Source organism: Mustela erminea, chromosome 20 (assembly GCF_009829155.1).
Source record: "Mustela erminea isolate mMusErm1 chromosome 20, mMusErm1.Pri, whole genome shotgun sequence".
Classification (NCBI taxonomy): Eukaryota; Metazoa; Chordata; class Mammalia; order Carnivora; family Mustelidae; genus Mustela; species Mustela erminea.
Window position 1 is genome coordinate 40,012,777 of NC_045633.1, and position 15,937 is coordinate 40,028,713.

Consider the following 15,937-nt stretch of genomic DNA (forward strand, 5'->3'; position numbering starts at 1 on the left):
GCAGATTCACTGGTCTTACTCCAGACATTATGAAATAGCATCTCTGGGGAGGAGGTTATTCTTGGTCCATGGATTGCATTAAAAAGTTATTTCTTCCCTGGAATCAGACCATTCTCTCCAGCCTCCTACAGACCTGAATCTAGTACACAACTCCTCATTCTTCTGTCTTCAACTTTATCTGTCGTTTTTATTGACTCCTTCCTGCCATAATTTAAAACCTTTTACTATATCTCCCAACATTAAAAACTTTCACTGGTTATGTGCCCATTTCTAACTACCATTCATTCTTTTTTCAAAGCTACAACTCTTCAAAGGATTGTCAATACTTGTCTCTACGTCTCCATTACTGACTTATTTTTCAATTATCTGTGACCTTTCTTCTGTTCTGGCATCAGCACAGCACTGAAATTGCTCTGGTTAGAAATACCAAAACCCCTTATGTTCAAGCATTGGAGTTCATTGCTTTTTGGGCTCTGATGAGTATCTGACACTGCTGACAACTGTGCTTTGCTTTATGTCCAGTCTTTCTTTTTTTTTTTTTTATGTCCAGTCTTTCTCAGTGAGCTATGCGCTAGTCCTTTTCCTCTGCTTACCGTTTACATATTGTTGTTCCTTAGGATTTTCCAGTATCTAATTTTGTTCCCTCCACAGGTGAAGTAAAGTCATCTTTACTTGTAAAGTATACAAACCTGATCACATCAGTACCTCACTTTGAAATTCTTTAGTACCTCCCTACAGTTCTTAGGTTGGAGTACAAAGCCATAAAAAATCTTATGACCTTTTCCCTGACTTCTCAAGCCACTCTCCTGTTTGTTTTTGAGGATTCATTTACACTGTTCTGCTTTTAAGTCCTTAAGTGTGACATGTATGGTATATCTCCCTTGCCCCTCCTCTCCAGACAATACTTACTCTTCCTTCAGATCTCAGCTTAAATCAAGGAAGATTTTTATATCACAGACCAAGTGAGGTTCCTCATTTACACCTTCCTGTTTTTGCTAGCACTTTCTTATCATTGTAATTATTTGTATAGTCATTTTTATTTATACCTCACCCTTGTGTGATGTTAGCTTCCATGAAGGCAGGAACCTATTCTGTCTTATTTATTATTCTACTTTGAATGCTCTATGTATGTGGCTCAAAGTAGGTACTCAATAATATTTGCTAAATGAGTAAATTCTGGTGTTTTCTATTTTTTAATTTTTTATTTTGAACCAATCTTAGACTTACAGTAAAGTTGCAAAAGCAGGACACAATTCCCACATACCATTCACCCTACTTGTCCTAATGTTAATGTTCTATATGACCAGGGTACAATGATCAAAACCAGGAATTTAAGTTGGTACAATACTATTAAATCAAACTAATCAAAATTTAGTGGTTTCTCCACTAATATTTTTTCTCTGATCCAGGATCTCTAGTTGTTTTTTTCCCCCTTTGTCTTCTCCAATCTGTAAGTTCCTCAGCCTTTCATAAGCTTACTATGAAGAATACTGAGGAGTTATTTTGTAGGGTCCCTTAATTTGGGTTTGTCTGTTTTCTCATGATTGGAAAGAAGTTAAGTATTTTGGGGAAGAATATCACAGAAGTGATTTTATCTCTTTCTTAGTGCATGATATTAATGGGTTTATGATGTTGATATGCCTCATTAATGATAATGTTAACCTTTATCACTGGGTTAAGGTGGGGTTTACCCCACTAATTCATTGTGAAGCTACTATCTTTCCTTTCATAGCTAATAAATATCTTTGGGGAGATGCTTGAAGATTATAAAAATATCTGGATTTTTCTCAAACCCACTAATTTTATTTTTATAGCTTGCCTTAAGTTTTATTTATTTAAAATTTTCTTAAGTTAACATATAGTGCAATATTGGTTTCTGGAGTAGGATTCAGTGATTCATTACTTACATACAACACCCGGTGCTCCTCACATTAACTGCCCTCTTTAATACTCATTCCCCCACCCACAGACCTCCATCAAACCTCAGTTTGTTTTTTGTCTTTAAGAGTCACTTATGGCTTGCTTTCCCTCTCTCCTTTTTTCCTTTCTCCTCTTCCATATGTTCATCTATTTTCTTTCTTGAATTCCACATATGAGTGAGATCATATATGAAACCCACTAATTTTAGCATCCATCAGTGTATCTTGTCCTCAACAATCAGTAATATGGTGTTTGCCTAATGGTGATTTCTCTATTTCTCTCTTTACCACTAATTTATTAATTGGATTTTTTCGGTAAGGAAAAGCTGCTCCTTATCTCTTATCATTTATTTACTAATTTATATCTCTATGAACTCGTGAATATTTATTTTGATTTATAAACCCCAGTATTATCATTACTTATTGTATAAGTTGTTTTGGGTTTGGCTAGTAGAAGTCTCCTACGTTATTTTGACCAGCCTCTATCCTATTCTGAACACTTTCTGGCACCATAAGATGTTTTAGGCTCTTGTATTATCCCTCCCTGGCCCTGGAAATCAACTACCCATCCAAAGAAACAGTTCCTTTTATTGGAGAAATGCTTAGAAACAAAGATCTGGGTACTAGGTGTGTTCACTGGTACTGGGGTATCATTGCTTTTAGGTCCTCTAGCAGAGATAGAAGAGATATATATGTATGCATATTAATCATACATATACATACTTCTATTGGATCTTCTATGTATCAAATGCCATGAGTTCATACTAACACCTCTGATTCCAATCCAGTACCTCAAGGGCTCATTTTAGTCTTCCTCCTTTCCTCATTGGTAACTTCTTCAACCATAAAAAAATTGTTGACTCTTAGTTCATTTACTTATTTGTTCAATTTTAGTACATACATAGTTTCAGAATTAACTCATATCCCTGTGAGAAACACATTTATTAACTTGATTACAGCATTTATATAGAGTTCTCTTTGTCTTCAGTTATATAGTATCCAACCAAGATAGTGTTTCCTGACGTTATTTGGATTAGTCTTTTTCTTTGCCCTTTCTTTCAGTGTGGTTATGTCATTCACTTGTAATACATTTGTTAGTATTTGCATTTATTCTCTTCTATTTATACTCAGGTGGCTTCCTTCAGCTTTACCTACTGCCATGGTTTCACTGATCATCTCTTCTGAAGTACATAACCACACACGTACCCAACCACCTTTCTCGACATCCCTAGGCAGATGTCTCTCAGATTTCTCAAACCTAACATGTCCAAAACTCATTCTCTCTCAAGCCTCTTGTCATATATTTTGCAATGGAGTAAAGTACGTATGAATACCAACTCTATTGCCAGACTGACTGGGTTTGATTCCCAGCTCCACAACTTACTTGCTGTGTGAGTTCGGTTGTGTAAGTTACTCAACCTTTCTATATGGTTCACTTTCCTCACCTGCAAAACTAATAATAATAGTACTTACCTCATATGTTTTTTGTAAGGATTAAGTGAGTGAATATTCTGAAACCATTTAGAATGTAATAGCCTGTGGTAGCCATATTTATATGTTACATATTATTCTTACTCTATTAAATTCCCTATCTCAATGAATAGCATCAGCAAGCCTGAAACCTGAATGTCATTCCTGACCTCTTTCTTTCCCTTAGTCTCTCTCTTCAATTAAAAGTCAAATCCTGGTAATTCATCCCCTTAAATATGTAGTGAATTCTCCATCTTCACTTCCACCACCTTGATTCAAGCCACTACCACCTTTCACTTTGACTACTGCCATACTAATCGAACTAGTCCTTAACTTTAGTCCAATATTTTTCTCACACCAGAGCCAGAGTGATCTCTCTCCACACTCCTTCTCTACCTTGGAAATACCTTCATTTTATTTCTTGACAAATATTAAAACAAAATTTTTTGTAGATATAGAAAAGCAGAAAGAAAATCCTACCATCACCCAGAGATAACCAGTTACTTTTTTGGGGGATATATACTTGCAAACTTTTTCTATGCAAAGATACACACATTTTATAATATGGTTTGTGTGTGTGTGTGTGTATATATATATATATATATATATATATATATATATATAACTTTCTTTTTCAAAATGTGGGTTTTAATTATTTTAATTGATGATATTGTACATATCACTTCAGGACAGAAAACAAAACTAAATATCATTAAAAAATTAGGGTTATATAGTCTCTTCAACAAATGATGATGGGAAATCAGTACAAGAGAATGCAACTGGACCACCTTCTTATACCATATACAAATATAAATTATAAATGGACTAAAGACCTAAATGAGATCCAAAACCATAACAAATCCTATTAGAGAGCATAGGCAGTAATAATGTCTCTAACACTGACTGTATCAACATTTTTCTAAATATGACTTAGCAATTGCACTACTAGGTATTTACCCAAAGGATACAAAAATACAGATTTGAAGGGGTACATGTACCCCAATGTTTATAGCAGCATTATCATCAACAGCCAAACTATGGAGAGAGCCCCAAAGTCCAACAACTGATGAATGGATAAAGCTGTGGTGTGTACACACACACACACACACACACACACACACACACAATGGAATATGAGTCAGCCATCAAAAAGAATGAAATTTTGCCATTTTGCAATGATGTGAATGGAGCTATGGTGTAATGCTAAGTGAAATAAGTCAGTCAGAGAAGGACAAATACCATATGATTTCTCATACATGGACTTTAAGAAAGAAAACATGAACATATGGGAAGGGGAAAAGAAAAAAAGAGAGGGAAGCAAGCCATAAGTGACTTTTAAAGACAGAAAACAAACTGAGGGTTAATGGATGGGTTCCATGGGTGATGGGTATTAAAGAGGTCACTTGTGAGGAGCACTGGGTGTTATATGTAAGGATGAATCACTAAATTCTACTCCCAAAACCAATATTGCATTATATGCTAATGAAATGTAAATTTTAAAAAAGTCACTTTCCACATAGAAAAAACAAAAACAAATTATTAAAAAAGTGGCACATATGTATGTGCCACATTTTATTTTATCTTATTTTTATTTATTCATTTATTTATTTATTTATTTATCGAAGATTTTATTTATTTATTTGACAGACAGAGCTCACAAGTAGGTGGAGAGGCAGGAAGGGTGGGGGGAAGCAGGCTCCCTGCTGAGCAGAGAGCCCAATGGGGGGCTCGATCTCAGGACCCTGGGATCATGACCTGAGCTGAAGGCAGAGGCTTTAACCCACTGAGCCACCCAGGAGCCCATGTGCCACATTTTAAAATGTATTTTATATATTTATAAAATTTTAATATATTTATATATTTTATATATACACACTCACGCACGCAGAATGGAATATTGCTGAGCCATTTCAAAAAGAATGAAATCTTGCCATTTCCAACAGCATGGATGGAGCTAGAGAATATCATGCTAACCGAGATAAATCTGTCAGAGAAAGACACATGCCATATGATTTTATTCTTATGTGTAATTTAAGAAACAAAACAAATGAACAAAGGAAAAGAAAGAGAAAGACAAACCAAGAATGAGACTCTTAAATACAGAGAACAAACTGATAGTTGCCAAAGGGGAGGTGAATAAGGGGGATAAGGCTGGTGGAGGGATAGGTGAAATAGGAGATGGGGATTAAAGAGTACACTTATCACGCTGAGCACTGAGTAATACATAGAACTGCTAGATCACTTACTGTACACCTGAAGTTAATGCCACACTATATGTTAAGTATACTGAAATTAAAAACTAATAATAAATAAACAAATATATATGTATGAAAATATGTAAACAAAATAAAAAATAAAAATAATAAAATTTAAAATAATGTTACAGTATAATCAACTGCATGCAATACCCAAAATTTATTTAACAACTTCATAAACTTTGGGAGCCTTCTTTTCCCTTCTTCCCTTCCACCCTTCCTTCCACTGTTATAGACAACAGCAAACATTGTACAGTTTTGGCATAATTTTGTCTGAATATTTCTTTAGGATAAATTCCTAGAAGTGGAACTGCTGGATCAAAACAAAGGTAAAACACTATTGAGGAAGGCTGTATCATTTTACTAATTTATCAACAATATGAGAGTGACCATTAGCCAAGAATAATAAGCATTATTTAAAAAAATAGAATAAAAATAGTAAAATATAATAAATAGTACATAATCTAATTCTTAGATAACATGGAAGGCAGAACTTCCTATTTTCAGCTTTCATATTTTATCTTTTATAAATTACCCTTTGTGTCATTTGTCCACCTTTCTACCATTTTGCCTTTTTCTTATTGATTTGTAAGAATTCTTTATTACAAACTATATTGTGCAGGAAAAGATTAACTGAGTGGGTCTGGGTCGTCCAAACGCTGCACATTTTAAGGAGAGGTTTGAGCCTGGTCTGGTTCCTGAGAGATAACCTATAATGCCTTGCAACCCTCTGCCTGTTCAAGTGTCTCTGGTTACCTGAGGCTTTGGGGCAGGTCAGAAAGTTTATGCTAAAATAGGATTTATAGTGGCATTCTTGGAACACGTAGGATCACCTTGACCTCTGGAGGGACTGGAGATTGAAGATCAATAAAACAGGTGGTCAGCTATGGCTGGCTACGTGACCAACTTCCAATAAATACTCTGGATGCCAAAGTTTGCATGAGGTTCCCTGGCTGGCAATACTGTATGTATGTTATTACACATCACTTCAGGGGGAATTAAACACTATCTGCATGACTCTTACTGAGAGAAGACAACTGAAAGCTTTGCACCTGGTCTTTCCCTGACTCTGCTATACCTGCTTTTTTTGTTGCAGATTTTAATCTGTCTCTTCATTGTAATGCTCATGCTACTGTAAGTATAACAATTTTGCTGAATTCTGTGAGGTTTTTTTTAGCAAATCACTGAATCTGAGGGTGGTCTTGGGGATCCCTGAACACAGACATAAACAGCAACTCCCTTGTGATAACATAAATAACAAATGTAGTCTCCATGTTATCATTTGTCTTTCATTCTTTGATGCTTACAAAAAAAAAGTTGATTTAAAAATCTTCTCCATCATAAAATGTTTTCTTCTCCCCTGTGTAGGTCCTAAGTATGTGTGAGGGTTTTGTTTTGTTTTTTCCTTACACAGTTATACATGTTCATAAGTTTTTTACACACGCTACATGAAAACATTAGTACACAACACTTGGGAGTATATGAGTAAGACTGAGTGACCTTCAACACCTCTTCTATTTTACTTTCCCCCCTGGAAGTAATTCACCATCAGTCATTCGGTGTACATTTTTTCGGCCATTTATGAACATATATAACCACATTCCTACGTAACATAATTCAACATATTGTGTGCCACTGTTCTGCAGCATCATTTATTTCCTAAATGTCTTAGAGATCTTTCCTTGTTTAACTTCAAAATAAACTACCTTATTCTATTTTATAGCAGTACAGTATTCTACCATATGGATCTATCATAATATATTTAACCATATTGCTAGTGAACATTTAGGCTGTACCCATTTCTCACAATTGCAAATAATATTGTAATAAACATCTTTTTACACACCTCCTTGTGTACCTGTGCAAGTATTCCTGCAAGACTGAGTCCAGAATGAAATTTCTGAGCCTGAGTGAGCTCATTTAACATTTTGGTATGAATTGTCAAATTCTCATTCAAAGTGTCTTCCTCAGTCTTACAACTGGTGCCCTTCCCTGGGCACTTTCCTCGACACCTTGCATCATCAATATTTTTATATATTGCTAGGCTACTGGGTGAAAAATATCTTTGTCTTTATTTGCATTCTATGGTTACTTACGAGGTTAAGCATTAAAAAAATTTGTGTGTGTGTTTTGGTTACCTGTATTTTTTTTTAATTGAATAATTTATTTGAGAGAACGGGAGTGCCAGAGAGAGAGCACAAGCAGGGGCAGGGGCAGAGGAAAAAGCAGGCTCCCTGCTCAGCCCCATGCAGGGCTCAATCCCAGAACCCTGAGATCAGGACCTGAGCCAAAGGGAGACGCTTAATCCACTGAGCCATCCAGGCACCCTGGTTACCTTTATTTCTTCTAAACATGGCCTATGGGTATCCTTTGCCCATTTATCTTTTCTCTCTCTCTCTCTCTCTTTTTTTTTTTTTTGCTATTAACAGAGACTCTTTACATATTATGGACATTAATCGTTTGTCTCTTACACATATTGCAAATATTTTCATGTGTCTTGTTTTTAGCCCTTTGTTCTCTTTGAATACAGAAATTTAAAATTTTGACATAATCTAATGAGTTTTTCCCAGACGGTTGTGTCATGGCACGGCTACAGCATGAAGTGCAAGGGTGGAAGGCGAAACAGGGTGCAGCGTTAAGATCATAAAGGGCTTTGAGGGCACTTCTAAGGAAGCGCACTACTGTCCTGATGGCAACCGAGCACCATGCAAAGGCAACACAGCGACTCTCAACAAACATTCCCCATCTAGCAACTATCAACTGAGCACCTAAGTACCACGATCAAACCTCTCAGAGAATTATCATTTTTTTCAAGTTTCACAATTTCAAATACATCACGAGAAACAGACCATTGTGTCAAAGGGCACAACGGGGACTTGCGCTGCTGCCTACGAAAACGTATTTTAAACATAAAGCAGAATGGTATCAGTGCGGAAACTGCCAGAGCGGTGGAAGCTACCGTCGGGAAGCGGGTCCGAGTTTGCGGAATATCCGCGCCTGCGGAGCACAACAAAAGTCACTTCAACTCAGTGGGAAACTGATTCAGTTCCTAACGGCAGGACGACCGAGAAAGAGGCATATTCCTACCCAACCACTTACAACAAAATAAATAGCCCCCAAATATAGGTAGACATGTAAAAAAGATATTTAAAAATCCTTTAAAAGCCGTAGAAACAAATAAAGGCGAATGTGTTCGTGATCTGCAGACGGGGAGAAACTTCCCGAAACGGTAACGCCCTCGCCCACACGGAAACCGGCTGCAGAATGCACCGGACGAGAAACCGTTCACGACCCCGGGCTGGGGGGTGCGGGTCTCGGCGACGGCTGGGGGCGCGGCCGGGGACTCCGGGTCGAACGCGGGGAGCGACCGCGACGCGCGCACCCCCGGGCCGCCCCCTGCCCTGCCCCCTCGCCCGCCTCCGGGCCCGCGGCGCGCCGCACTCACCGGCCTCCACAGACAAAGGGCGCCCTGGGCGGCTCCGCCCCCTGACGCCGCGGCCGCCGCCGGGCCTGACCTGGGCGGGACGTCGTGCGGAGAGCCCGACTCCCCCAGCCAAGGACGCCCAGCGGCGGGGCCCTTGGGGCTGGGCCGGCCGCCCGCACCAGCCCGGCCCCGACCGAAACCTCCCCGCGATGGCGACCGCGCCGCGCGGGCTTGGGCTGCGCCACACGCATGCGCCGGCGGCGCCCCGGGCGGCCGGCTTCCCGCATGCTGGACTCGGAGCTCCCACACGCTCGCCCGCGGGCTGCCACGGCCTCGGCGCTCCCGGGGGCCCGGACCTCCGCCCCGCGCTCCTAGGGCTCCGCCGCCGCGCCGCGGGGTGGGGGCGAGTCGGCCAAGGCCCGCGCGCAGCCCTTACCGGTCCGAGGATGCGAGGACCGGGTTCGCGCCGGATCCTAGGCCCCTGCCCGCTCCTCGTAGGGAGAGACCCGAGCGCAATGATGACGGACGAACGCGGCTTTCCGTCGTAACGCCGGTCTCCTGAGGAGAAGAGCAGCGTTCTGTCAGCCGGGCTACGGTCGGCTTAGCCGGGGTTCAGAACGCTCTCGGCGCGACCCCGACCGCAGGGGTGGATCCGGCGACGCCGGTCTCCTTCACCCTCGCAACCGTGTGAGAAGCAGGGACTGTGCGGTCCTGCCGCCTAGGGACGCTCGCCAGCGGCGATGTGAACTGCACAGACTCGATGCCTGGAAGACATTCCGGAGCCCGAGGCTTCTCTCTGCGCGTTTGCTTCTGGCACCTCAACGCGGCCGATGAACCGCTTCCACAGGGAGGTTTGGTGGCAGCGCCTCACTGCACTCGTGAGTGGGTGGTGAAATACAGCCATGTCCTTTGCACCTGCGCCGAGCCTTTTTAAAATAAACGAAATTCAAGTTTAATCCCAGTATAGTTAGTTCACATTACTTTCATGTGTAAAATACAGTGATCGGACAATTCCGTATATTACTCAGTGCTTATCCGGGTAGGTGTGTTCTTACCCCCTTCACCAGTTTCACCCACCGACCCACCCACCTCCCAGCTGGTAACCATTAGCTTGTTATCTACAGTTGAGTCTTTTTCTTGGTTTATCTCTTCCCGCCCCACCCCCTTTGCTTGTTTGTTTTGTTTCTTAAATTCCACATATGAGTGAAATTATATGGTATTTGTCTTTCTCTGACTGACTTATTTCACCTGACGTAATACCCTCTACTTCCAATCAAGTGGTTGCAAATGGCAAGATTTCATTCTTTTTGATGGTTGAGTATTATTCTGTACGATTCGTATATATACACATATCTATGTGTGTATATATATTCATATATATGAACATATACTGTATTGTACATACAGAATAAAATTGTACTGTGCATTATATATAATGTTTATTATTCTATTTTATATATATATAAAACAGACACACACACACACACATATATATACTACTTCTTTATCCATCAGTCATGGACATGGGTTGTTTCCATATTTGGCTATTAGATAAAGCTGCTATAAATAAAGGGGTGCATATCTCCATTTGAATTAGAGTTTTTGTATCATTTGGGTAAATACCCAATAGTGTCATTCCTTGATTGCAGAGTGGTTCTGTTTTTAACTTTTTGAGGAACCTCCATACTCTTTTCCACAGTGGCTTTACTGTTAGGGTCCGTAATCAAAGGAGCGAGACTGATGCAAAGTGAAGGTCAAGCAAAACTTTATTTCTCGCCAAGCATCCCGGTGGGGGCCCTCTCTTACAAAGAGGCGACACTTCCCTACCTCACAGACTAACTTTTATAGAGGTAGTTGAGCCCGGCTATACACAGGTGGCCAATGAGATTGCAAGACACAGAGAAAACTGCACAGTCAGGCTAGGTTACACAGGGTGGCCAATTGAATTTCAATTTACCCTAGTAGGTATATGTGTGCCCCACTGATTGGATGTCTGCACCTGCCCTGACCCGCCCTCCTATCTGGGCTTTGCAAATAAGTTCCTTTGGGAGGGGAAGGGTCAATCTAAGTTCTCTGCATAAACACAAAATGGCTCCGGCTGGCTAAGTAGGCCCTTACATTTACCACTTTGCATTCCCCCTAACAGTGTAAGAGGGGTCCTTTTCCTCCACATCCTCCCCAACACTTGTTTCTTGTGTTTTTTATTTTAGCCATTCTATCAGGTCTGAGGTGATATCTCATTGTAGTTTTGATTTGTATTTTCCTGATGATGAGTGATGTTGAGCATTTTTTCATGTGCCTGTTGGCCATCTGGATGTCTTCTTTGGAGAAATGTCTATTCATGTCTTCTGCCCATTTCTTGATTGGATTATTTGTTTTTTGGATTTTGAGTTGTATAAATTATTTGTATATCTTGGATACTAAAGTTTTATCAGACATATTATTTGCAAATATCTTCTCATTCAGTACGTTGCTTTCTAGTTCTGTTGATTGTTTCTTTTACTGTGCAGTTTTTTATTTTGATGTAGTCTCAATAGTTTATGTTTTGCTTTTGTTTCCCTTGCTTTAGGAGACATACCTAGAAAAATGTTGCGACAGCCAATTTAGGGAAATTACTACCTGTGCTTCTAGGTTTTTTATGGTTTCAGGCCACACATTTAGGTCTTTCATCCATGTTTAACTTATTTTTGTCATGATGTAAGACAGTGATTCGGTTCTATTCTTTTGGATGTTGTCCAGTTTTCCCAAAACCATTTGTTGAAGAGACTGTATTTTTCCCATTGGATATTCTTTCCTACTTTGTCAAAGATAAGCTGCCCAGACAATTGTGGGTTTATTTCTAAGTTTTCTATTTGGTTTCATTGATTTTTGTGTCTACTTTCATATCAGTATAAACTGTTTTGATTTTGACAGGTTTGTAATATAACTTGAGATGTGGAATTGTGACCCCTCCAGCTTTGGTTTTCTTTCTCAAAATTGCTTTCTCAGGATCTTTTGTGGTTCCATTAAACTTTTAGGTTGTTTGTTCTAGTTCTGTGAAAAATGCTGTTGGTATTTTGATAAGGATTGCATTAAAGGTGTAGATTGCTTTGGGTGATATTGACATTTTAACAATATTTGTTTTTCTAATTCATGAGCATGGAATCTCAATTTCTTTCATCAATGTTATATAGTTTTCAGAGAATAGATCTTTAACCTTCTTGGTTAAATTTATTCCTAGATATTTTATTATTTTCAGTGCAGTTGTAAATTGTTTTCTTAATTTCTCTTTCTGCTGCTTCTTTATCAATGTATAGAAGTGCAACAGATTTCTTTATATTGACTTTGTATCCTGGGACATTATTGAATTCATTTGTCAGTTCTAGTAGTTTTCCGGTGGAGTATTTCAGGTTTTTTTTCCCAATAGGGAATGTTTTACTTCTTTACCAATTTGGATGCCTTTTATTTCTTTTTGTTGTCTGATTACTGTGGTTAGGATTTTCAGTACTGCCACTTCCTGACCATGCACAGGAGAAGAATGAGGCACAAACAAGTCAGCTGCAAGAGAAAGGGAGCAGGGGTCAACAGTACAGAAGACTGTTTCCCCAAACAACCCCTCAGTCTCATATTTATTGGAAGGTAGGTAGAAACCCACCAAGAAGCCAAAGTAGGTTACACATTAACCACAAGTCTTGTAGGTAAGTAAGAAGAATGGCAAAATATGTCTGGTCACATAGTACATGACCGATAGTTGAGCAAACCCAAACAAAAGGGATTGTCTGATTAACTGGAGCTTCTCTCCCGGGAAGGGGAGATAACAGAAAAATGAAGCAGGTGGCATTCCACCCTGAGTGGTCCAGGTGTCCCCAGCTGCTGGGCATCAAGGACATATATCATCTTCTCGCCCAGAGGTCTGTTGCTAGTACATGTTTTTCTTAAGACTATATCTAAGCATGCTTGGTTACTAGTATAATTTCTCATTATATTTTAAGCAGTACATTGTTCTGAGGGACAGTTACACAGTACTATGTTGAATAAAACTGGTGAGAGTGGACATCCTTGTCTTGTTCCTGCCCTTAGTGGGAAAACTCTCAAATTTTCACCATTGAGTATAATGTTCATTGTGGGTTTGTCACATATGGTCTTTACTTATACTGAGGTATGTTCCTTCTAAACTTACTTTGTTGAGGGTTTTTGTCATGAATGGATGTAATTTGGCAAATGCTTTTTCTGTGTCTGTTGAAATGATCATATGGTTTTATTCTTTCTCTTGTTGATGGGATGTATCATGTTGATTGATTCAAGAACATTGAACTACCCTTGCACACTGGGAGTAAATCCCACTTGATTGTGGTAAATCCCACTTGATTTTTTTTAATGTATGTTGGATTCTGTATTTTGTGAAGGATTTTTTAATCTATTTTCATTAGAGATATTGTCCTGTAGTTCTCTTTTTATAGTGGTAACTTTTCTGTTTTGGCATCAGGCTAATGCTGACCTCACAGAATGTATTTGGGAGTTTTCCTTCCTTTCTATTTTTTTGGGATAGTTTGAGAAGATTAGGTATTGGTGACTAACAGAATAGAAAAAAAATTTCTTTAAATGTTTAATAGAATTCTCCTGTGTCACCGTCTGTTCCTAGATTTTTGTTTGTTGGGAGATTTGATTACTGATTTAGTTTCTTTGCTAGTGATTGGCCTGTTCAAATTTTCCTTCTTTTCTTATTGATTATTTTTATTAACATATAATGTATTATTTGCCCCAGGGGTACAGGTCTGTGAATCGTCAGGCTTACACCCTTCAGTCTGTTTTGTAAGATTAAAGTCTCTCTCTCTCTTTTAAAAAATATTTTATTTATTTATTTGACAGACAGAGATCACAAGTAGGCAGAGAAGTAGGCAGAGAGAGAGGGAAAGAGAGAGGGGAAACAGGCTCCCCGCTGAGCAGAGGGCCTGATGCAGGGTTCAATCCCAGGCCCCTGAGATCATGACCTGAGCCATAGGTAGAGGCTTAACCCACCGAGCCACCCAGGTGCCCCAGATTAAGAGTCTATTATGATTTGTCTCCCTCCCGATCCCATCTTGTTTCATTTTTTCCTTCCCTACCCCACAAACTCCCCACTCTGCCTCTCAAATTCCTCATATCAGGGAGATCATATGATAATTGTCTTTCTCTGATCGACTTATTTCTCTCAGCATAATACCCTCTAGTTCCATTCATGTCGTGGCGAATGGCAAGATTTCATTTCTTTTGGTGGCTGCATAGTATTCCATTGTGTATATATACTACATCTTCTTTATCCATTCATCTGTTGATGGACATCTCAGTTCTTTCCATAGTTTGGCTATTGTGGACATTGCTGCTATAAACATTCGGGTGAACATGCCCCTTCACATCACTACATTTGTATCTTTAGGGTAAATACCAGTAGTCTGATTGCTGGGTCATAGGGTAGCTCTATTTTCAAACTTTTTGAGGAACCTCCATACTGTTTTCCAGAGTGGCTGCACCATCTTGCATTCCTATGAACAGTATAAAAGGGTTCTCTTTCTCCGCATCCTCGCCAATATCTGTTGTTTCCTGACTTGTTAATTTTAGCCATTCTGACTGGTGTGAGGTGGTATCTCATTGCGTTTTGATTTGAACTTCCCTGATGCCAAGTGATAGTGAGCACTTTTTCATGTGTCTGTTGGCCATCTGGATGTATTCTTTGCAGAAGTGTCTGTTCATGTCTTCTGCCCATTTCTTGATTGGATTATTTGTTCTTTGGGTGTTGAATTTGATAAGTTCTTTATAGATTATGGATACTAGCCCTTTATCTGATATGTCATTTGTGAATATCTTTTCCCTTCTGTCAGTTGTATTTTGGTTTTGTTGACTGTTTCCTTTGTTGTGAAAAAGCTTTTGATCTTCATGAAGTGCCCATAGTTCATTTTTGCCCTTGCTTCCCTTGTCTTTGGTGATGTTTCTGGGAAGAAGTTGATGCGGCTGAAGTTGAAGAGATTGCTGCCTGTGTTCTCACAAGGATTTTGATGGATACCTGTCTCATTGAGGACTTTAATCCATTTGAAGTCTATTTTTGGATGTGGTATAAGGAAATGGTCCAGTTTCTTGCTTCTGCATGTAGTTGTCCAATTTTCCCAACACCATTTATTGAAGAGACTGTCTCTTTTCCATTGGACATTCTTTCCTGCTTTGTCGAAGATCAGTTGACCATAGAGTTGAAGGTCTATTTCTGGGCTCTCTATTCTGTTCTATTGATCTATGTGTCTGTTTTTGTGCCAGTACCATTCTATCTTGATGGTGACAGCTTTATAATAGAGCTTGAAGACTGGAATTGTGATGCCACCAACTTTGGCTTTCTTTTTCAACATTCTTCTGGCTATTCGGGGTCTCTTCTGGTTCCATATAAATTTTAAGATTATTTGTTCCATTTCTTTGGGAAAAAAAAAAGGATGGTATTGTGATAGGGATTGCATTAAATGTGTAGATTGCTTTAGGTAGCATAGACATTTTCACAATATTTGTTCTTCCAATCCATGAACATGGAACGTTTTTCCATTTCTTTGTGTCTTCCTCAATTTCTTTCATGGTACTTTATAGTTTTCCAAGTATAGATTCTTTGCCTCTTTGGTTAGGTTTATTCCTAGGTATCTTATGGTTTTGGGTGCAATTATAAATGGGATTGACTCCTTAATTTCTTGTTATTCTGTCTTGCTGTTGGTGTAGAGAAATGCAGCTGATTTCTGTGCATTGATTTTTATATCCTGCCACTTTAATGAATTCCTGTATGAGTTTTAGCAGTTTTGGAGTAGAGTCTTCTGGGTTTCCCACATAAAGTATCATATTATCTGCAAAGCATGATAGTTTGACTTCTTCTTTGCTGATTC

At 39.3% G+C, this 15,937-nt stretch overlaps 2 protein-coding genes across 3 annotated transcripts in view; one reads left to right on the forward strand and one right to left on the reverse strand.

Moving 5' to 3' along the window:
• Positions 1 to 9,972, reverse strand: part of ZNF713 (zinc finger protein 713) — a 39,188-nt gene extending 29,216 nt beyond the window's left edge. Inside the window, exons 1-2 of the mRNA XM_032327380.1 lie at positions 9,801 to 9,972; positions 9,090 to 9,668 (exon numbers count right to left, since the gene is read on the reverse strand). Coding sequence (XP_032183271.1) covers positions 9,090 to 9,668; positions 9,801 to 9,972 — 751 coding nt within the window. The remainder of the gene's footprint in view (positions 1 to 9,089; positions 9,669 to 9,800) is intronic.
• Positions 1 to 15,937, forward strand: part of SEPTIN14 (septin 14) — a 140,974-nt gene that overhangs the window by 22,751 nt on the left and 102,286 nt on the right. The gene's annotated exons all lie outside the window — the stretch shown is intronic.